This window comes from Pangasianodon hypophthalmus, chromosome 5 (genome assembly GCF_027358585.1).
Source record: "Pangasianodon hypophthalmus isolate fPanHyp1 chromosome 5, fPanHyp1.pri, whole genome shotgun sequence".
Classification (NCBI taxonomy): domain Eukaryota; kingdom Metazoa; phylum Chordata; class Actinopteri; order Siluriformes; family Pangasiidae; genus Pangasianodon; species Pangasianodon hypophthalmus.
This window is the reverse complement of record NC_069714.1, coordinates 4,349,931-4,374,500: the sequence shown is the minus strand read 5'-3', so window position 1 is coordinate 4,374,500 and position 24,570 is coordinate 4,349,931. Positions and strand designations below refer to the sequence as shown.

Here is a 24,570-nt window from a genome sequence, read left to right as displayed (position 1 = left end):
AATCCATCAAGGCATGGACAAGACCTCTGAAGGTGTGCTGTGGTATCTGGCACTAAGACTTTAGCAGCAGATCCTTTAAGTCCTGTAAGTAGCGAGGTGGGGCCTCCATGGATCAGACTTGTTTGTCCAGTACATCCCACTGATACTCAATCAGACTGAGATCTGGGGAATCTGGAGGCCAATTCAACACCTTGTTCCTCAAACCATTCCTGGACAATTTTTGTAGTGTAGCAGGTCGCATTATCCTGCTGAAAGAGGCCACTGCCATTAGTCTTGGCATCCATGTAGGCCCCAACTCACAATTTACAGGACTTAAAGGAAACTGCTGCAAAAGTCTTGGTGTCAGATTCAACAACACACCTTCAGAGGTCTTGTGGAGTCCATGCACGCACAAACACACACACACACACACACACACACACCCCGATTACAACCTGTAAGGGTAAAGAGATTACAGGTTTAAGTGTTTCTCTCCTTATCAGGCTGTTGAGAGTATTGATTATTATTAATTAATAATTTGATTTTCATTTTATCAACATCATTTGAATGTACTTCAATGTATGTTTTTTAACTGTTATTTTGACCTACCTTGCTGCTATTTTTTTATGCAGACATGGGTGTTTTACTAAATAATACTAAATATAAACAAGTGAGACTTGTTTCTCATTGAAGCATTATTTATTAATTTAGAATACATTTTACTGAATTATTAAACACTCAGTGAAGATTAAAATAAACTAAACTTTGAAGCTTGTGATAGTATTTAATAACACAGAAAAAACTACATATAATTCATATTTATTCGGTATTTGGAATGACAGTCCGAACTGGATTTTTGTCAGCAAATAAGAAAGATTATTCTTAGCACAGCTTTGACATTGACATGGTGCCATGACGGGTGTGTGAGTGTGTGTGTGTGTGTGTGTGTGTGTGTGTGAGTGTGTGTGAGAGAGATATGAGTGTAACAGATACTGCAGCACTGACAACTAAACTCAGTAACTGAAAATGCAGTTTTTTATGTTTGTGTTCCTTTTAAACTGGAACTAGTACATTGTTTAACACTTTTATCATCCAGGGATAAAAGTGATAACTGTGAAGCAAAGTTTTTTTTGTTTTTTTTTAAAGTGGACATTCATATGACACTTATTACACTTATGACTCTATAGTACTTTGAATTAATTACAGTTGAGGCCAAAGATACACCAAGGCTAAAGATATTCAAGCACCACACATTTCATGTTACCTTACATTTATTTTTATATTTCTTTAGAGCATCTATTTTGTTCATACGTGAGGTTAGGAGAAAGGGGCAAAAAAATCCTGTATTGTGAGAAGCTAGTGGAAGGATACAACAAGAGTGTGATCAAGTTAAGCTAAAAAAAAGTCTGTCTCTTAGCAATTATTTTGAAGTGACCTTGTATGAAAATAAAGTAGATGCCCCAAGTGACTTCACACATGAACTGTATGATAACATGAATAATTGAGAAAGTCTTAAGCCTCACTGCATGTAAATTATTTGGCCTCAACTGTAGCATGACGTAATACATTTTGGATGTTAGACAAATTTTCAGACAGAATAAAGAACACCAAGACACTTCAAGTGAAACTTTTCTTTATATATACTGTATATAAAATGATTTCCATAATTGTTCTTGGAAAATCTATTTCATTTGCTTGTATAAACATTTGTCAAAAGGAATATCACAAAGATAAAATGGAAAAAAATACGATATATGAACGATATATATGCCGAGTTGTAAGGTTAATATACATTATATAGAATATACATACAGCAAAGAAGTGCGAAGCGCTTTTGAAAATGTCACTGCATCTTACTGATAAAATCATCTGTGCGTTGAAAATATTGCTATTATATTATTGATGTTCTTGAAAAAACTGGTGGATATGAAGTGTAGATAATTCTGTAGTATGTTATAAAAGGCATGCAGTAGAATCAGTGGAATACTATGGAGGTTTTTTTCCTCTGTGGACTTTACTCTGACATTACACATAGAGTGAATATCATAAGATACCCTGTGGAAGTGGCACTGAAAGAACACGCTGTGCAAAAGGAATATCCTTTAAAAGCAATCAAGAAAGCGAGCTAGACAAGAACAACAACAAACTGTCAAGTCACAAGCCATCAAACATCAGTCCACTACATTTCAAAATACAACTTGACGATTAATTTCATTACAATGGCTCCAATTTGGACCGAACTTATTTCTAATATGGACTATCCTTAATACTAAACAATATCAATCACCTTTACTTCCATGTTGTACTCGAATAACAATGGTGCAGTTCTTTAGACAGAACATAGCGAACACAAATACAGTTCATTGTGGCGTCTATTTCAATGTCTACACAAAGGAGCTCGGGAAGTTTTAGTCGAGACCCTTGCTGTTCTCAGAAAGTCCACTGACAAGGCGAGGACAGGAAATAGTGATATCTTCAACGTGATGGTCATTGGCCTGTAAGAGAGGAGAACGTGATTAAGTTAATCCTAGAGACAGTTTGTGATCCACAGAGGCACATGAATCTTCTACAGCTGAGAGTGAAAGCTTTGTGCACAAAATAAAGGAGTCTATAGTGGTCTATAGGGTGATGATAAAACTTTTACTTCACCGATAACTTCTTTTTTTGGAGATTCATTGTAAAATAACGTTAGATCTTCTTCACGGCCATAATCCACAAGGAAGGCACACTTTACACTCAACTATAAGTATTCATACTTTAAATTTGGTATGTAGTTATTATACGCATGTGTGGCAGCCTGGGGAAACCAGACAAAACAACATGGGAATGTTTTTAGCGAGCAAGGTTTTAGACATCTTCAGTCTTGTTTTTTTTTACTTTGTTTCTGCTAGCTTAGTGTGATTTCCTTACACAGTCAATGTCACACTTTGTCCAAGTTAGTGGTTAGTTACGTACCACTCAAATGGACGTAAGCCTAATCAAACCAGTTTGTAATCAGATACCAGCTGTCAAAATGTCTGTGATGTTCCTGCACCGTAGTCGGAAATAACCAGAATTTTTTAAAATGCTAGAACTTTACTTGGACACTTTACTTAAGATACATGCAAAAAGGAAACATATTTCAGGAAAACATTAAAGATGTTTAAGAAAGCATGTTTTCAGAGCTATCTATTGTAAAAATATGAATATTTCAGCATTTCCCAAACTCTAATTGTTCGATTCCTATAAATCTATTAACCCATGCTCCATTGCAAAACTATTTCCACCATGTTCAAACATAATCTTTTATAAGTTGATGACAATTTGACTTCTTTTATTAGGATGTGCTAAACAGCAGACACTCCAATGTAGAAAGAAACTACAGATATCCGATGGAATATACAAGTGAATTCTGACACATCTGTGTTTTTATTACCTATATGTGTCCATTGCAGCCAAGGTATCTCTGGAAGACACTGTGACTGTCGAGAGTAGCAATGCCAGGACCTATCTGGCACGACGGAGGACTGATGCAAGTATCCTCTTGTGGGATCGAGGACGTGCCCACCAGTGGCTCACTGCACGTCCACTGAAAGTAACAGGATGCTTGTGGTGGACTCTGACTGATGGGTAATGTACTCTTGCCACATGATGAGATGGCCACAGCATGTGCTTGTGGATGCTGCTGATCCGCGTTTGTATTGAGCGGAGAGTGGTTCTTGAACATGCAGCTGCTGAGCGGTGAACACTCATTAGCTTCCAGTCCATTCTGTGGCGACTGGTACACATTATTGACGAAGTTGATGTGTTTATCGTTGCAGCTCTGAGAGCTCTCTGGCAGAAGATCAGCTGGAGGGAATCCAGAGGTCTCCAAAGGCTGATAACAGCCCTCGGATGCAAGTCTGTTCTTGACCAGGCTGGCACAGGGCTGCTCTGGTGATGCATTTTGCCAAGCTTGGATCTGGCTTTGCTGGGGGAATTTGGAGAGATTTGGGCAGTTTATGATAGAGGAGACACAGTTTTTGGATGGGCACAAGGATGGATTATGGTCCCCTGTACTCATATTGTTCCAAGAATTTGTAGTTGTTTGGCTTAGCTTGTGAATATGATTTTGTGAATGATTCGTTTGTGGATTTTTAGTGTGATTAGCAGGGTAGGACGCAAACTGGCAGTAGGATTCTGTACTTTCCACCTTGGACGTTCTGCCATTCTCAGTGGGTTTCGGTGGTCCCCAGCCATTGCAAGGGGCAATGCTGAACATGCTTTGTGTCACTTTTAAACCCAGATGCATCTCAGTCTGGGTGATCTGCTGTGAAACCTTGCTACCGCATGTGAACAGGCCAGTCTGCTCTGAGTGGGATGAGTTATTCAGGTGATTCTGGGAAGATACATCTCCATACCAGGGAACATTGTTTCCCATGGTAGCGTCTGTACTAACAATTCTGTCCATTTGTTGCCCAGTCACAGTGATAGAGTTCAGTTTTGTCTCAGCCTTTAAATCATTTTTGTCTGCTCCTGTGCTTTCGAAGGTGTGATGTGTGAAGTCACAACTTGAATGCACTGTAGTTGCAGAATGTCCTCCAAATGGATCGGTTTTGATGGCGTTTGGTTGCGAAAGAGAACACGTATTGTTCTCCTTGTATAAGGCATCCTCCACATAGGAGAATATGTCATTGGTGAGAATTTCATCAAGACTAAGAGGTCTGTCATTACCATTACTGTCTTTGGTCATCCTCAAAAGGGCATTTTCCCACTCTTTCAGATCGGCCGTGTCCACTTCCATTTGCTGAAGTGCCGTGCCCAGATCTCCATCATGAGCCAACTGTTCCAAGGCGTCAATCATGGACACAACAGCGTCCTCCTCAATCACAGTTTCATCTTGCACGGCATGATTGGGCACATTGAAGAGAGCCCAGCTATCCGTGAAGGCATCATCTGCTGTAAATTGAGGCTTGGTGTCCTGATGATAGATCGACTTGTCCTGTTTTTGCATAGAATCAAGGATTGAGCTAGGAACCAAGGTCTTCTCGTTTACTCCATTTGTGTCTTTGGGATTCGTCATGTCAAGTATCGGACAGGTATCATAGAGCACTGCTTCTCCTGTGGTGAAGCTGAAGGGAAGCTGCATTCTCCTCTGGCGCAAGTGCTCTTCTCCTTCCGCATTTCTGAGGGGAAATAGAAAATAATTAAGCTCATATCCTAATTTCTATTTTCAAGCCTTTTACATATGGGCTCTGAGGCAATCTCTTGTTCCTTTTGGATTTTAATTAATTCATACATACACTAGGGCACGTTGACGAGCAATGATGAAGTCAGGACGTCCTCCTTTGTACACAAGCCTGGCATTTGCCTGCACCCAAACCCATCCTCCATTCTTGGTTAAAAGTCGGAAAACTGTCATTCCACTCTCGCCAGTCTTTATCACTAGCATGGGATGAAGGGAATTTTTTTTAAATTAACAACTAAACAAATTACTCTGGCACAATAACTTTGCTTAATCATTAATATTTACTTACTTAGTATTAAACAATATGAATGACTGATTAACAGACAAGGTGGAGACTTCAACACACAAGGTAACATTAAGAGTTTTTCCCATACTGTATATTTTATACATACTTCTGACGTGATTGTCGGCACAGTGCATCATATCCGCTGCATGAATGAACTGATATCCCGACCCCCTCATACACAGCTCCATTTCTGTGTAACCCAACACAACTTTGCCCCTAAGAAAAAAAAAGGCATAGGGTCGCTCAGTATTTCAGCATGAATTAAGACTCCTGTAGCAAAAAAAAATAAAAGAATAGGGCTTATGGAAAACCCTAGAATTTACCTGGAGTCAATACCCATAGGAGTAAAGTCCAGCTTATGCTTGGTCTGAAATATTAGTGTCTTAGTACGGATCTCCAGGATAGCTGACGGCTGAACAGGAGTGGCAATGGCGAAAAGAGCAAGCTGAGGCTGGACTAGAGAACCATCCTCAGCCTTCCGATTCTGCCCAAGCAGGAACTTCAACCTTCCTTGAAAGTTCAGTTTCTAAAAAAAAAAAAAAATGACGAATGTTGAATATAACCTGTATTCAGTGAACACATATATTTTTTTCTGTTTAAATAGGGAAGATCCTAGATTGTACCAGAAACCCAGACGAGTTGTCCAGGAGGCATCGGAAGCGACACACAAAGCTCCTCTCTAGGAAAGATGAGTTTTCGGGTGGGATGTGCTGTGGGTCGTAGGTTACAATATTCCTCGTGATGTCACTGCTGGTCTGGGTGTCTGGAAGGTGAAATAAAATAACCAATGATGAAGTGATAAACAGTGAACTTCCTGTTGATACAGCAAATAAATGTCACTTTGGTTTCAGTACATTTTGTGACCTTATATGGTCTGGTACTTTAACCAAAAAAAAAAAAAAACACATAAGCTTCACTCATCTCCTATAGTTTTTTTTTTTTTTTACAAAGTTCTTGTTGTAGTAGTGAAAAATACTTCATATCACCAAACCCTTGGTTCGATCAGCAGCCCAATCATCATCCAAAATAAAAGCACAACATACACAGCCATGGCCAATAACATCCTGACAACTTTAAGTTTTTTTTAGTAAATGTTTTGGATATATTCTCAATTACTTTAGTAAAAAGTAGGTGCACAAAACAGGCTCAGTCTTGATCTACTGTACTCACTAGTCTTACAATGTGTAAACGTTCCATCATGATTAAACATAGTCTAAATTTCAGCAAATGTCAAATACCTTTAACATGAAATATTACAGATATTAGTTAGCTACATACAGTGTGCTTAATAAACTGAATCTTCTACTGTAACTGACGGTCCTAGCAGAGTTTATGCTTTTGTTACGTGTGTGTGTGTGTGTGTGTGTGTGTGTGTGTGTTGCACAGAAACATGTATTGTATGTTCTAATGTATCATTTATAGTACAATTTAATCAAAAGTTTATAACAAAAATTATGATTTAATATATAGATAGATAAATATTTCAAAATAAAATGTTAAAGTACAATTTTGTTTAGAAACAACACAAATTTGAAGGTGAAATATCTTGCTTTCATTGAATAGCATATATGATCAAAACATGGTCCCTGTTGCGATTGCTTAATGAAAAAGTCAGATGATTCAGTACTTGAGTTTTCAAAATAATAAGCATCTATCAGGCCAGATTTAAAAAAAAAACACTTTGTCTCAGAACATTGATAATGTCGATCTGAAGAAAACCTAAAGTGTAGGTCTTGTTAAGGTGTAAATGTCTCAAAATGGCCCTCCACCCAGATAAAACCTAATAATACTACAGTCACAATTTATTAAATGCTCTAGAACACAACAATATTTACTGTACAGTGTCAAATAGAAAAAAAAATTATAATGTAAACGTAAACTGTAAAAAAAGTAAATGAAGCCTGACTAACCATCAGCCTCCACATCTAACAGCTTTGGGTTGAGGGCAAAATGCAGTTGTCTTCGGAACATGGCTCTGTCATCTATGTGGATGAACTCAAACACACTCTGGTGGACCACATCAGACTGCAGAATAAAGTTAAAAAATACAATTAACAATACGTTGTAAGTGCGTGAATAATGAAAATAGCTATCCAAGCTGTTCATGAATACTGACATGGATGGAAAACATTTTCTGTGTTGTGTGTGGTATTGTTTACAACATGGATAGCTTTTGCAAAACACATTATTGGTCTTGAAAAGAATAGACAGTTACGAATCCATGGAATTTTTTCTGATTAAAATCCACGAAGCTACAGGTCAGAAATTGTCATTTGAATAATAGACCGTCAAACAGTATTCCTGATTCCAGCCATCTTCAGTGGAACGCTGTCAACAATAAACCCCACCCTTTCATGCTTGTTTTTTTTGCCCTGTCATTCATTTTTTTAAAAATTGACCATACAATGACAAAGCTCTAAATATCGCCGATACCAGGTACCGATCCAGTACTGACATCCTGTTATAACTGAGCCGAGCAAGCTTCTGTTGCTGTATGCAAAACGTGATGACACTAATGATTTATTTTCCCAGCATAAAGTGTACAGCAGTGGATCTAGGCAGAAATGATTCAACGCAAATTCAATTCCATAACACTGTTCAGCTTCCCCAAAGTATAATATCTGAGCCACCATTCAGTAATCTAAGTGTTACACTGTATTTTAGAGTAACCAGTTATCTAGTGCCTCTCACCTGATGGAACCCAAGGTAGTCCTGAATGGTTGGTGACGCGTAGAAGACATAACCCTCTGCAGTGACCACCAGTACAAAACCATTGAGAGCCTAGCAAAAACAAATGCACAGATATGCAGGAAATTAGGGTATAGCACATTCACTTCGTGTACTTCACTATAAAAGAAAATGCCCTTATAATAAATGTGATGGTATTGGTAACTGGTGTGCAAGCACATTTTAGGTGTTGTAGTAAAAGATTTACACTATAACGGTATATAAAGCCACCTGACATTATAATATAACTACATCCTCATGCTTGTGAAACAATCAGTTGTAGTACAAATGTGACAGTTTTCACTAAGGAGCCTTTTGACGCCATGTTGAGTACAGCAGATGGTGCAAGTGAAGCCAAGCGAAGGAGAAATGAACACATTGCTTTGTTTGCTGTTGCTAAGCGTGACCGTTCTTTCATAAACAGGGCCTGAACAAACTGTATTGTCATAACTCCCTCACTATTTTTTTTTTTTTTTAAATAAATGGCCTGGAGTGACCTTCATCCACCTTAAACACTCTGTATAGCTACTGGGTTACAATGCACTATGGCCCAACTGCTGTCTGTGAGTAATAAAGGGGTTTCACTCCTAGAATTAATATCTGGTCAATCACCTGAAGGAGAAGGTCCCCCTCTGAGAAGCCCATGGCATCCGTTTTGCCGGTGTCTAAACCATTCCCTGTGTGAAACTCCGAACTGTTTTTCTTCATGGTGGCTGTAACGGAGAAGAACGACAAGAAATCAGCCTACATCTCCATGCAAATGAGCAAGCAGTACACAAAGGTTGCTAATTACATTACATTCATTCACAGGAACATGATTTGTTATGCAAGGTACTTAACTGAAAGCTGCAAATTTCAGGTGAACCAAGTGCACTAAACAAATTTCATGTTGTCTTTAGCTGATTTTCATAAATCTATCAAGCACGGTTACTGTACGGTGGCCCATAAGTGCAAAAAAAAAAAATTAGCAAACCAAAAATGCAACAGCAAATCAGAAAACATAGGAACAAAAACAAAACACAACAGCAACTTCAAAAACACAGGAACATTAACTCAAAGGAAAGGGTAGGTCCTTATTGTGTATCGCATGCTCGTTGCTGATTGGCTACAGCGCATGTCAGTCTGAGAGACTGTGGAAAACTGACAGCTGGAGGATGTTTACAGTAAGAGACATTAAGAGCCTAAATGAAAAGGACTTTTATATGATGTTATTTTAGATATGTTGCCAACTTTGCATGGCATTAATGAGTATTCAGATGCTGAAAACCTTCCTACTTTTGAGTAGGAAAAAAAGAACATAAGTAACTTCGATTTAATTCTTTTTTTTAAAACTAGATAACAGACTGAAAAAGTGCAATTCTTTTTCCTTGTGATAATCGTACACCGTGTTCCATCAGCAACAAGCGGTTCCCTTTTTCTGTTTTCAGTGAATGTCAACATGTTTTTGGTTTTACTGCTGCGTTTTATGATCTGCTTTCGCATTTTGCTTTGCTTTGGTTTATCTAAAGGTGCTATATAATTTCATGCTGCACAATCAGCAGCTGCAGCTCCCAATAGAGTTTACTGATTTCCTGTTTCTCACAATAAAACAGAAAATACATGAATGAAGTGAACATATCTCTTTGCTTTCATTTGAACAGACCGTGCCTGTGTGACTTTTTTGTGCTTGTATTGTATCTAAACCATTTCTTAGAGGGTTTGAACATGTCATCACCAGCACTGAGAGCACTGGTAGTAAAAAGTCGCTGACAACAAACTTCTTTACTGAGTCGTTGATACAGCTATAAAATTTCATGTTGAAAGAAATTTTGCAAATGCAGATGTTACACCTGTGGAAATTTGTAGTATAAAGCTCTTTTAGACAAGTTGTATGCAAACGTTAATACTGGTTACAAAATATTTTACCTTGAGTAATCAGAGCAGTAGTAACTGACAGACTAGCAAACTACCAAAAGAGTCTTTAGCTGTAGCTCTAATTTCTCAGGGGCAAAACAGACTTAATAAGACACCAATTTTAACAATTTTTTTAAAATTAATGGTTAATTAGTAGTCCTCAAATAATTAGCCCCACATTTCAGAATTTCTGATTCAGCACTTGTATCAGATCGATGCTGCATGGTAATAACACTTTTATAAAATAAAAAAAAATCATGCCATTGCTACCCTTGTATTGCCCAATCCTCCCACAGAAAGAAAGAAAGAAAAGTGTTTGTATCTGAATTCTGTGTCAGGAAATATTTCAAAATTATATTTAATTTAATCCAGTTTTTAATTGGACCACTAAGACATTGTCACAAAAAATTCTCTGAGACAGAGAACTTGAGGAAATTGGTATTAAATGTGTTATTATTAAATGTGTTAAATGTATTATTAAATGTGTTAAAATACAGACTATTCAGTAGTCTATAGAATTAACCACTTGGTACTCTTGGTACACCTGATGCTCTGGGTTTCCTTATTGGTATTTGGTATACCTTTACAAAATGTTATACGTATAGTTTAACACTTTTCAATATGTTATCTCTTAGATTTCCCACAAGCACTATGGCTTCAGGTCAGATCTAAATCATGCATAACTAGCAGTGTATATAGTTCATGAACAAATGCGTCAGTTCTTTCCAAGGACACTCCAAAGGGATGTGAATTTAAATGTAGACCCCCAGCTCTGCCATTAGAGCACACCATAAAAGCTGTCAGTTGAGTTGTGAAGTCAAATTAGCTCTTAGTTCCCGGTTCTGTGATACTTATTATATCTGTTGACGTTCTCGGGTGAGTCGCAATAACACAGTAACGTATATAATTAATCTGGATGTTTACCATGATCCAGTTCAGCTTTTGTCCTTTTGTCGAGTCCTTCATCGCAAACTATGAAACACAATCTGACTAAACTGACGCCAAGGCAGAACCTTATCCTAAAGACACATATAGTCATGACGTGAACATGAAACTGCCTTTGAATGTTTTGTGCTGCTTTTGAATAGTTTTATCAATATGCCTTGACCATCTTGATTAAAAACATTTAAGACCTCGAGACTGGAATTAGATATTTGATTAACAACAATGTCCTATCACTGTAAAAGCCTGTTTCATTAAAACAATCGACTCAAGAACTTGTAATGCGGCATCATCAGCAAGACTTTGCAATCGTTTTTTTTTCCTGAATTTCCAAAGTTTCCCCCAAAAAACACATAAACCACATTCACATCTTGGCCCCATCATCCACCACACGCTTAATCTTAAACTAAGCTTTTGTTTCATGTCAAAGGAACCATGCACCATCTGAGACAGAAAGGCACGTTCAGACTTGCATGAGTTACTCTGGGAGATTGAACAAGGACAAAGACAGAAGAAAAAAAAAAAAACCTCATGTAGGATTTACCAAACTAACTCACTGTTGTTGAAACCAGCAATCTAAAATGTGGCCCTGCTTTAAATAACACGCAAACACCCTTATTCCAAGAGCAAGAGTAGTGAGTCAATAATAAGATGCGTCTCTATGCGGTAGTTAAGTAAGGGTGAAGGAAAACAGCAGGCAGATCCCTGCAGGGAACAAAGACCAAGCTAAAAAAAAAAAAAAAAAAAAAAAAAGCCTGAAAAAGAAAATTTGAAACAAACAAAGCTCTAGTGGAAGCAATGAAAAAAAAATGATGTGTAGGATTCAGCTTTTGGAGTAAAAAATATGGCTTGTGTGTGTGTGTGTGTGTGTGTGTGGACAATAAATGAGACAATGGAGAGCTAATGGGTAGCAGCCAAACAGTTGCGTGACTAGAGTAGACGGCCGGAGCAGGGAGAGGCCACATCCTGGCTTTTTCCTGCGGCAGCTGTTCAGATAAGGAAGCATTCTTGTCAGCGGTGCTTACAGAGGCCCGAGGGACCCTTGCAGGAGAGATGTGAGTGTGTTGATTGCAGTAAACACTGGGTCCCCTGCCATTAACCTCAAACTCATGGGTGCAAAGAACTCGGGCCCAAAGCTAATCTCCAGAATGAAGGTTCTCCCCAATCTGGACTAGCTCGTGTTTTTTCACTAAATGTTCTGGGTAAATTTGCTTGCAGAGACAATGGAAAAAGAAATGTTCTGCCTGAAGTAACATTACAAACTGTATGTATTCCCAACACCATTCATTCAGCTTTCAACAGACAGAGAATATGAATATATGTCCAAATGCAGTTATAAATACAGTATAAAACTGCAAAACCTGCAAAGAGCCTGAATTCAAGGATGCTAACATTGAGACTAATCAAAAGACTACCATTTGTTCCCCTTACGATTAGCCACACTGTTAGACTTTTAGGTAAAACATTTGCAAGGCTGTGGAGTTAAAACACCAGAGATTAAAATGACCGGGCTATGGCTCCAAATGCATCGATTTCTGCTTAAGGTGCAATATTTGGGTATTAGGATGGCAATTGTGTTGTGTGTTGTGCTGTCTATGATGTGTGTGTTATAAACTGTGTTGAATGTATCGTGCTGTGACCAAACACCAAGAAACGTAAATGTATTGCAACTCTCTCTACTTGATCCGAGGTAGCTAATGTAGCTAGCAAATGCATTTCATTTAACTAGCTAATGTTACTGATGTTATAAAGAATGACTAGCCTAAGGGCATTTCATGGCCACTATGTAACAGGAGGAAACATAAATAATGCTAAATGAAATGTTTGTATCAGTATCGATATTAATATACTGTAGGTATACAGTATATTAAAAAATATGTACTCTTACTCCAGTCTGAAAAAATGGTATCGATGTATAACCTAGCTAGGACTGTTCTACTATCATATTCATACAATATGTAAACATGCTTGCAGAACAGGATTTAAACATCACTGAGGGGGAAAAAATGCTTGCAGAGAAAATGGCTAGCTAAATCTGTTGGTAAATTAGACTTTTTGAAAAAAATGTCATAACTAGTTAACTAGTTAGATTGTCATTTACGCAATCTTACAATGCATTTAAATATTTTTACAAACGTCATATTTATAGTTAATCCATGCTTAAAAGGCTTGGAAGGCCAAATTCAGGTAAGAAGATTTTGACGGTCCTGTATATCACAATGTTTCTCACAACCTGTGGGAAGACCGGGTGTAATCAGGGGAAGGTTGAGTTGCATGAGTTGAGTCTCCTGCTCAGAAGTTACAGACAAGTTACAGGAAAAGGTATGTGGTCATCTTCTTGGGCATGTTTATTGATGAAACATACCAGACTCACTAGCGAGAAGTCTGGCTTGCGAGACTACAGTTTGACTGATGATGGGAATGGGTGGTGGTGGTGGTGGTGGTTTGGGGTTTCTGTGAGATCTATGATGTTTATTCTGTACAATGCAAAGTTACCATCTAAACACTAAATTCAGGAACGGCAAACAATGAGCAGGCATGGAGAAGCTTTACCAGGTCTTTCAGGTTCCCTGTTAAATTGTTCATTTGCATGTTGCAGGATTCTGCAATATTAGTACTGCAAAAGGCAATCTTACAATAAATATCAGGCCTCATCGTGCCTGTTTGTACATAAGAAATGTAACAGGAACTGAATACAGTCTCTCCAAATGAGTGATAGGAAATTAATTTATTATGATCTGTTAACACTATTGAAACATGGAAATCCTGTCCTCGGCACCTTCAAAGGAAATCCGGACTTCTCCTATGGATGGATATGAGAGTAGACCACGCTCGACTTCTGCTTTCCAATCATGAGACAGGAAGTCTATACAAGCTATAAGTTGAACCTCAGATAAGGACTTTAGCTGATCATCTCATTGGACAGCAGATAAAGGAGTTTCTGGTTTAATTCTATTAAAATACATCTTATGTGTGTGGACAAAATGGCACTCCTGTAAAAAAAAAAAAAAATCAGTCCAGATTTTATTATATTTTTGACCTTTTTTTTGTGGTTCCAGTTAAAGCAGATTCAACAAGTTCTTTCATAAGAAGGGTAACTGTGGAGGGTTGGGCAATAATAAAACATATTTTATGACTACATCTTTACTAAGCTTTAAAGATGATTGCTTAATATCTTTAGTTCACAGCTTATACACACTAGCATGCACTTACTATGGTGTTACTCACAATCCAAAGCACAAGAAGTCCTTTGAATAGGCAAATAGAATAGATACCTCCTGCAATCAATTCTGAGGCACACAAACTTCGCAATTTGCAGTTTCATACACTTACTTTCTATGAATCCATCTTCGCTATCATCAGTATGATGAAAGATGTATTCATCAGTTCTTCACCCTATTCAATTCTGTTTATGCACATAAACAGGAACAAACCAGACCACATTCCACAGGTAATTTCACCAGAAAGAGCTGGTGGTTCTCACAGTTTTTCTAATGTCAAATCCTTTCCAAATCTAGTAGAAGCGGAAGATAAACTCCAACCTCTCCATCAGGTGGTATATTCACACATTTTGAAAGTAAAGGTTGACAGAACAAGCTAGAACCCTTCATTTATTTGCACCCAGCTCAGATCCAAACAAGCCCTGATGTGTGCTCGCTTATCTGGATTCAGTAGAGGCCCATCTTTCTTCACTGAGGATTTTGCTCGTATGATCTTTATCATTTTCCAAGATGATAATCAAAGGCTTGAGAAAAGGAGCCGATGTGCTGGCGTCATCATGATTTAAAACAAAGATGGACTAGCCCAATATATGTCTAAATTTAGACGCCAGGATCTGATAAGCCGGCAGTTTGCATGGGGGTGGAAGGTTGTTTTGATAGGTGCACATTTGCTAAAAATTAAAGGCCTTTTTGGTGCCTTGATTGAACACTGTATCTCAGTGAAATCTGAATAAAGTGTGTGAATAACAGAGAAGGGACAAAAGCCCCAATCATAAAGTTAGGATTATCAAAAGACATTATGAATGAGATATATGTTTAAGGAAACAAAAAATAGTCTTTTAAGTGGTTGTTTTAGCTGGGTCAGTTCCCAGAGTTGTGTATTTTTTTTTTCCAAAGCAAAAATTTAGCTCTTAACTAAATGGTTCAAACATCTGTTCTTAGTCAAATCTCGAGGTGTAAACTCTCCCCTCCTTAACAAGAGGTGCTTTTTTTTTTCTATACAGATCCACTTTGCGTGCTAAGCATTTCCTCGATCGCTCAAGGAGGAAAATATTTGTTTTGGAATGTCGTTGTGTCATTGTGAAACCCAAAGAAAAGTTGCAAGACGACGTCTTTTAGCATTGTCCAAGTGCGGCTCTAGATGGATCTCAGCCAAACCCGTTCTCTTTGTAAATTTTCAAAAACACGTAATCATGCACAGTTAAACTCAGTGAGAGGAATAGCAAGACAATGTGCAGAACCACAATGAATCACATTCAAGTGTGTACAAAGGCTTGTAAGGAATTGGGCCTGGAATCACAATACAGCAATCTGATACCGGACAGTTTACAAAATGTCAGCCATTTAAAGTATTGTTCATTTAAATGCCTGCACCTCTACCCAAAACAATCAGCCCTCTTTGAAACCTCTCAGTCAGTCATTTGCAGTTGAAGTCTCCTTAATATTACATGACAAATGATTGCATACAGTTTATGAAAAAGTTGTCTGAAAAACATTTATATCTGGCTGTTCTGGAAGTTTCCTTGGGATGTGTATGGACCTGAAAACTTTCAGTGAGTCAAGCTATCATGTTTCCGCTGATGGCTTTCTTTGATGCACTATACACTATATTGATATAAAAAGTGCCTCTAGCACTTAATCATTTTTTGAGATTTTAATGGCTTGAAGTCGCTGATGTTAGTAGCACTTTGTGAGTAAGCAATGAATTATGGGCAAAAGATTGCAAACATAACAGATGTTAAAGCCAGAGTCTGCTTCTGAAGCAATCAACAAACAACACTGTAACACAACGTGGTCATGTGAGCATTCTCAGCGTGAGAACTCTGATTAGATAGTATGGATTTCCCATAACGCTTTGGTTCTTGGTACATCATCATCTCTTGATGCTTGTTAGCTACGCCATAGCAATTTTCAATCTTCAGTCGGATTAAGAGCTACGTGGACAGAAGGAGGACAAAGACAAGTCGGGAATAAAGGATGCGTCCTCAGAGAAGTTTTTATGGGCTACTTTATGATTAAGAACCTCTGAGACCAACAGGAAGTTTTCCAACAACATTTACAGTGTGTGCGCTTCCACTCAGGTCGACGCAATTCTGGAAAAATGAATGTTGATCAAGCGCAGAAATGGACGCAACTTCCTAGAGTATGAATGGAGAGAATTCGTTCTCATAATGATATAGTTAATTAACTATATCATAAACTATAGCTCAGATACACCTCCTGCTCGTCTACCGGCTTGCCAAGAGCTCCTCATAGAGTGCTGCACAAAACAGAAAAGTGTTTAGTGACTAGCGTGAAACCAGCTTGAGGCTTTGTCTGTGATCGTTCTTCATGTTACGAGAAGAGGTTCATTTGCTGAACACAGGAAGCTTCGTGTCGCATGCTCGTACATAACTCAAAGTGCAAAATGAGGAATTGGGTAAGAGAGAAACTAGGGGTGTCCTGAACACAGGGAGGAGTCGAGGCATCAGGAATGTCACCATCTCAGGTGCTGACTTCCAGGCATTGGAAGAAACAAAAATAAACGGTCTAGCTCTTATGTAAATCATTTGCAAGGGTTAAATAAATAATGTGTTTTGTTGAGAAGGCATCGCCAGTTGATATAATTCAAACTCACTCGTTACTCCTAATGTGATTCATTTCAGGCTTTTCAGTTCATGGATCACAGACATCCATCTATGAAGGAGATCGGTCCATGTAATAAACAATCAGTTCTGTTTTGAAGGAATTTTTTTCTCAGACAATAGACAAGGCCCAATAAGGTGTGGTTAAGATGTGTAGTTAGGCTCAAGAATAGAGAGACAGCCCATGTTTTTATGAGTGCTTCATGACTGAATGAAGCCGAACGACTGACTCAATGGCATTTTGTATGACTAATCGCTTTGATGCAAGATAAAAGCTGCTCATGTACGTTCATTTTACTGGCATAGTTATTTCAATAAGCCACATGTTTCTCCTTTGTTCAGTACAAGTTTGGCATCAATTTATTCTAATCCTGGGCAAACAGATTTTTATCATAACACATCTAATGACAGTGTATCGCTGCGTCTTGGACTATGGATAGATTTGCTTCGACGGCCAGTAGGTAAAAATCCAGTAAAGCATTAAAGGTCAAACTGTCTAGACATTTGGTCATTATTTCAGGTCATGCATGGCATTTGTCGCATAGCAGATGTTCATTTCTGATATGACCTTGTTTGATTTTTAACAGTAGAGGAGCCAACAGTATAAGTTGTGAGGATGTGTTCTTGGTTTTTGAATCAGATTTTCCACATGCTAATCATTCCTGTGCACAGGATATTCATCTTGGTGGCCTCCATAGTCACTATATGTCCAGGAGAGTATAATGACATCATGACAACATCTGTAGATTCTGCTTGAGATAATAGTCTAAGAGGAATAAGAAGCCTTTCCTCGGGGTTCTTTGGACAGTTAGAGGTTCTACTTTGAACCATTTTTGGAAAGGAAGCAGTATGTCTGAAAATGCACTCAATTCGGACTTTTCTTTTTTTGAGCCATGCCTGAGAGCATAGTGGAGGATTTCCAGTGTTCTTATAAAAATCCCACAACGCATGGCAATGGGTTAGTGTCCAAAGGACAAACTGAAGAACCCTCTAGGCTGCTAGATGGAGCCTAGTACCATGAAATGTTTCGTAACTTTAAATCACAATGGAAAAACATCTGGACTCGATTACAACGATGACCTGAGCTGGAGAGTGTTTCAAAAATTATTTCCTTGTTTCCCTAGATTAGGTTACTGACTTGACTGAATGACCCTAAAACAAACACTTCATTCCTCATACTAACCGATTAAAAAACTATTTCTGATTTATCAGACACCACACTGACACTGTCTACTGTTATTAAAATAAAACTAACTGCTTTCAAACTAACCATTGAAGAAGCTCTTCACTTTCAGGTAGCCCACGCTCAGACGCAGGACTGAGAGTTTGTCCAAGCGAGTGCGCACATTCTCAGGGAAGGGCAGCATGTTGGTGAGCCTGTCCAGTTCGCCATTCAAGCGATCCCTGTGCCTCTTCGATGGATTGGACTTGGTGGCATCAGTAGAAGGTTTCCTAGTGAAGGAAAATGAAAGCATATTGAAGGACTTGTTTTAAAGTAGAGAAGCTTGACAAGTGCATATCTAACAACATCTGTGGGGGGAAAAAACACAAATTAAGGCCAAGCCATCATAAAAATGACCACTTTCTTGTAAATAATTTACATGGTGAGCTTGGGACATGAAATAAGAGATTAGAATTGTGTTACTTAGAATAAAATCCTAGAAACATTGTGATTCTAAGTAACACAATTCTAATCTCTTATTTCGTGTCCCAAGCTCATTCTCAGTTACTACCATGTAAATTATTTATGACTTGTTTAACACAATGACTTGTTTAAAGGGTTAACAGCTGTGTATAAACCTTATATCAGTCAAGAAATCACACATTAAATGGTCTGATGTTCTGGATTTTGGCTACTTTGTGTCTCTGAACAAACAATAGAAACGTCAGGATTATTAGTTACCATGAAGTAGAGTAACGCTTCATTTGACTTAATTTGGAAAAGGGGAGTTGGAACTCGTAAAGACATCATTTTTGACCGTTCATTTCAAATTACGAAGTGAGAAAACAACATGGACACTTCCATGTTCATCTTTTGTTAGAAACAAGCTCTAACTATCGGCTAACTCTGATGACTGATATATATATTTACCTCCTCAAAACAGTGAACTGTATAATGAGTGTTAGAGATTTAACAAGCAAATATGTCTGTATGTTGATTGATCTAAAGCAAATCCTTGTATATATACAGCGTAACTCATTTAAATGTAAGAGGTGCGACTTTGTTTATTGTTGATGCTGTGAGCCGCCATGTTGATTTGACATCACTTGGGTTTGAGAAGACTGTCTCGAGTTCTTCGAGAAGGAATTCTGGGTTTTCTTTGGCTTTTCCTAGTCAGAGGCCGAGTTATGAGTTTTAGTCGAATGCAGCATAAGTAAAGATGGTACACATCAATGTCATCGCAGTCTTCATTTTGACGTGTCCCCTATGGGGCACTACGAAATCATGTGACACACAGAACACATCTATTGTAGACTACAGTCTTTCTATTATAACTATAGTCATTATAGTGTTTTAAGAATAGAACGTCTGTTTTTTTTTTTTTTTTACATCCAACCATCATCCATATAAAAAGTTACCTTTTATATGTGTATACAGTGTGTTATTTTGTTGGAGTTTAATGGTATAGTTTTATAATTGTAGGGTAAGAAACTGTAAGAATGATTGGACTTTTTCTGGAGTTGTCCTAGGATATAGTGTGTTGGGTGAAAGTGTGCTTAGAGACAGAGAAGCATGTATTTTGGAGAAAGCCACTTCTCTATATGTGTTGTTGTGATCTGCTACTCTCCAGCGTCTAGCGTCCTGACAGCGTCCAGCCAAAGAGAGACGTCTGTTTGGGAAACATTAAACCCCCTCTTCTCAAAGCCACATCAAAAACCACTCCCAGACTTCCTCTATGCTAATAATGGGACTATGTTTAGACTGGCAGGACTGTATTTGTCTTTGAACATGCAAGTTTCTGTTCAACGGTTCATTAGTGAAATGTAATGCAAACAAGTAGGCAAAACCTAATTACACAGACTCAGAATGCAGGCGCAGGTGTAGTCAAGATGTGCTATGACTATGCTCTTTGGGTTTTAAAATTAAACATGCGTGTTTGCGCAGAGGTTGTGAAGTCCAACAGTCTTCGCCATTTGCAAATGATCTTAGCCTGGATGGCGCCCAGTACTGGCCTGCTAAATATGAATCACTCAGATGAAATGTGATCTCATCACACATCAACCATGTTATACATCTAAAACACATGTAGTAATCAAATTCGGGAGATGAGGTTTAATGTGATGTGTACTATCAGTGTCAGTCTAATTACAGATGTGTAACAGTATGATAATATTTATGAATATTTAAGTAATATAGCATACAGGATCCCTAAATCGAACACAAAAAGTATAGGGCATTCAAACATACAACATTTTCACGGCAACGCAAACAAATCAATGCCAGACGGAGACTACTCACACACACAAAAATAAATAAATAAATAAATAAATGAACTATACAAATACAAGACTAAAAAAAGGAGGCATGTAGTATAACAAAAAAAAGATTATATAAAAAAAATGGCGAAATCTGGAAAACTCCACATTCCACATCTGTTTCTTTTTTAGTGTTTACAACTTACATCTATGAATATAACAATAATAGTGAAATAATTAAATTGCAAATAAAATATTCAATTTCAAGTGCTCTTTCATAATGAGTTAATATCTGAGGTTTTTTTATTATTATTATTAAGCAATGATACTATATATATATATATATATATATATATATATATATATATATATATATATATATATATATATATATAGTGTGTGTGTGTGTGTGTGTGTGTGTGTAAACATATATATATATATATATATATATATATATATATATATATATATATATATATATATATATATAAGGACCTTAGCACCATACAGACTAGAGCAATATAGATGCAACACTAACAGTATGCTGATAATAAGGTAACATTAGGGTAACACACACACACACACACACACACACCTTATCTAGATAGGAAAATCAATCCATCACCTGTCTGAGCACCCTGGAAGAGAGTTATAATGTCTGTACATGTACACTGTACAGTTGTCTTTTTGTTTGTTTGTTTGTTTGTTTTTAATAAAATTAATGGATTGGTAAACTATAAACTGATAAAGTTGGATTGCAATTTTTTTTTTGCTTGTGTATAAAAAGCTGAGCATATCAAAATTAGCATATTCATTAGAGCATATTCTCTACTGGTAAGAGCAGAGTGTACCTTTAGCTGAGTTCATGTTTAATTTATAGACAGTAGACATTAATAATGGCGCTAATGAGTCAGTGTCTTGTGCGCAGGCGCAGTAGCAGGTTCTCGACTCGCGTGCGTTTCACTCATCTCTGGGGTTGCTCAGTTCGTTTCGTGTGAACAAGTTTCTTTTTTTTTTTAAGAAAAAAACAGAGCGGGTCCTAAAATATGTCAACAGAGGGGTAGTGGAGAGGGAAAAGAGCTTTCCCACATTAAAAAGAGAGAGAGAAAAGGGTGGTGGTGAGGGTGGGGGTGTAGTGTATATCAGATTACACTAACATACTTGAGGCCAGTGGAGCCCGGCTCTTCCCCCTCCCTCTCACGAGCATCGCGTGCGAGCAAAGCTCCGCTCGCACTCTGCGCTCGTGCCCAAATCCCTCCCTGTTCCCTACATAGGCGCCCTAAGAGCACCACAGGAAATAATGGCGTCTACACAAAGCCGAGTGCACTACATATCGAATGGGACGCGATTTAGGATTTCCAGTCAGTCTTTCAGGATTAACAATTATGCTCCAATTATATGAATGGCAAAAAAAAAAAAAAAAAGAGCAGCTTTCCCAATCAAAACAAACAAGCAAACAACAGTGTAGCTGTTCACTGTATAGCTTTACAGGATACTACTGCTACGTGTTGATACATGTTTACAACCTCACTAAAACACACACACACACACTTTCTATTAGTCTGACAGCATATTTTAGAGCATGACAACTTACTGTTTTTGGACAGGCTTCTTCCTCTTCTTGCCTGCATACCTGTCGTTATCCAGCATGATCACACTTCAGAAAGACTCCAGCTACCTGCGAGAAATCCGTCAAGGTGAAGCTGAAATCCAGCTGTGAATAAAACTCCAGATGTGCGCGAGGTCCAGAGTCATTAGTGGTTTGAGTCTTTGTGCTTCAATAAATGGACAAAAACAAAACAAAAACAAAACTGAGAGTCTGAGGTGCTGGAGAGCTGGAAAGTCGTCTTTACGTGGTGTACACACGCTGAGTGTGATGTTCCGCCTTTAGTCTTCAATCAGAGCACACACACACACTCACACACACACACTCACACACACACACTCACACACACACACACACACACACAGAAATCCTTTCGATATATACATATATATACATATACATATATATTAAAAAAAAACACAAATCCTGCCTTTGACTTCAATTTGGACACACACACACCATTCTGGCAGGTAGTGTAAGCGCGCGTGCGTGTGTGTGTGTGTGTGTGTGTGTGTGGCTTTAGGCATGGGGCGTTTCAGGAAACTATGTTACTTTTTTTTTTTTTTTTAAGGTGGACTGTCAGGAGCCACACACTTGAAAAAGCACATTCACAACATTCGTGTGTGTGTGTATAAATAATAACAATAATAATAATAATAATAATAATAATAATAAAGCATAACTGATTTCTACTGTATATTAATAGGTTATGGTTTCTCTTTTGTAAACAAATACTTCACAGAGTTACTGTAACCTACTGCACCTGATGGTTTCGTAACACAGTCCAGTGCAAAACTTTGCATTTCCTTAGAAGGGCAGAGGTGTAGTTATGGAGTGGCCTGCTTAGACCTAATGACTTTACCAGGGAGGTGATGTAGGGTGGGGCAAAATTCTAATCCACATCCAGAGAAAATGATATAATGTGGCTTCCCTTATCTGTGTATGGCCCGAGTAGGGGCCCCTTTGGACGTAAAACGCACACACACACCTATTTGTTTGCAAGCTACAAAAGTCATAACTGATATAACATTAGGCTACATCTTATACCAGGGGTTCCCAAAGCTTCTGCGCAAACGACTCCACATGGACATTATTGACTTTTTTAAAATTCCAGATGTATAATTTAGGACGAGTGTAACATTTGAAGATTTTATTATGCACTTCTGTAACATACATACAGTATAAGGTATGTATGACTAATGACTAAAAACAATGGAATGTTCCTTGCACTGACTTACTAGTCTAGTGGAAAGTGGTGTGTTCTTATATGCTCCTTGCCGGGGTGGTGTGATACGGTCAGGCGTGAAGCAGAGGAGTCTGATATATACTTGACAACAACAGTAATGCATGCGGTATTGTTCACACACTCACCTGCGTATCTTGGGTACATCTGGAGGAATAAAAGCGACATTCACTACCTGGCACGTCAGAGCCAAAACATCCCTGTCCGTCTGGTTTCCAAGTCGAACTGTAAAATGTTTAGTGAGTTCATGCACAGCAGTGTTGACAAACAGACTGACAATCCAGAAGACTGGAATGCAATAAAAACCCTTTCTGTAGGTTTGAAGGTGATATGAGAAGTTTTTAAAATTCAAACAATAACTGTAATAAGAAAACCGGTTAGTGTTAGTACTCAATAACGGTCTAGAATAATGCATAAATATGCAATGTGAGACACAACACTAGTTTGTTTAGCAGAGTTAGACACACAGGGAAATTTGACAATTTTTTTTTTTACTCAATTCAGGATAGTGAAAAAGACTAGTATAGTATGTACACTTTTAACAAGTAACAATTTAAACCATTAGCACACACAATCCAACTTCAATATCTGAAATTTGTAGATAAATTAATTAAACAAAAGAAGAGATTGTGAGTTTCATTCGTAAATCAAACAATCCCACATGGGGTCATGATCTCTAGTTTGGGAACCCCTGTCTTATACACTAGTGTTACGAATTCAATTCAATTTTATGCCTCCAAATGTTAATATAAAGAAGTTTGACCAAAGTTTACTCTTCTGTTTGTTCTCTGTGGCCAAAGTATAGTTTGCTTTGGTGTTAGCTGTTTAAACTTGCTTGTTCTTGCACCTTACGGTCATTGACAGTCCTTGCTGTTGAAATCAACTTTTCCCAGAGATGTTGTAGTGGGCGTTCTGTAATTTTTCAAACTAACATGACTAACTAAGCGAGATTTACTATGTTGCTCAGTTTCACATCATATGGCAGTGGTATCTGCACTGGCGATGACAATAATAAACGTGGCCCCGCTCCACGCTAGGGTGACACTGGCCACCCCTGAGCTCTGCCCACGCCGTAGGACAAATGAAGAAGATAATTCTCCTACTACATATAAGTAAGCATACAAACAAATAAATAAAGAAAGAAAGAAATAAGAATGTATGGGGAGTCAAGATTCAGCGCTTTTGACTGTAGTATAAAATCCACGTAAAATCTATGGACACCTTTATTATCTCACCTCAGATGTATTTTATAGATATATACATTTTAACACGTCAAATTTTAGGCACATCAGGCAAATATGCAGGCCACCATCATATGTATTTATTGGAAGCATTAAAACAATTTTTGGCTGTTGCTTTCCATCCACAAAACCCAAACCTGTTACCTGAAACCTGTAGATTTAAAAAAAAAAAAAAGTATCATAAA

The 24,570-nt window shown here is 37.9% G+C and overlaps 1 protein-coding gene across 1 annotated transcript; it reads right to left on the bottom strand.

Moving 5' to 3' along the window:
* Window positions 1-1,595: 1,595 nt before the first annotated feature.
* Window positions 1,596-22,402, bottom strand: LOC113541957 (aryl hydrocarbon receptor). Its single transcript, XM_026939150.3, has 11 exons — window positions 21,890-22,402; window positions 18,149-18,330; window positions 8,811-8,911; window positions 8,163-8,252; window positions 7,382-7,496; window positions 6,095-6,234; window positions 5,795-5,997; window positions 5,578-5,687; window positions 5,241-5,382; window positions 3,395-5,123; window positions 1,596-2,474 (listed from the first exon to the last, which is right to left on the bottom strand). Exons 1-10 carry the CDS (start codon window positions 21,943-21,945, stop codon window positions 3,395-3,397), a joined length of 2,868 nt encoding a protein of 955 aa, XP_026794951.3. The 5' UTR covers window positions 21,946-22,402; the 3' UTR covers window positions 1,596-2,474.
* Between the last annotated feature and the right edge of the window lie 2,168 nt (window positions 22,403-24,570).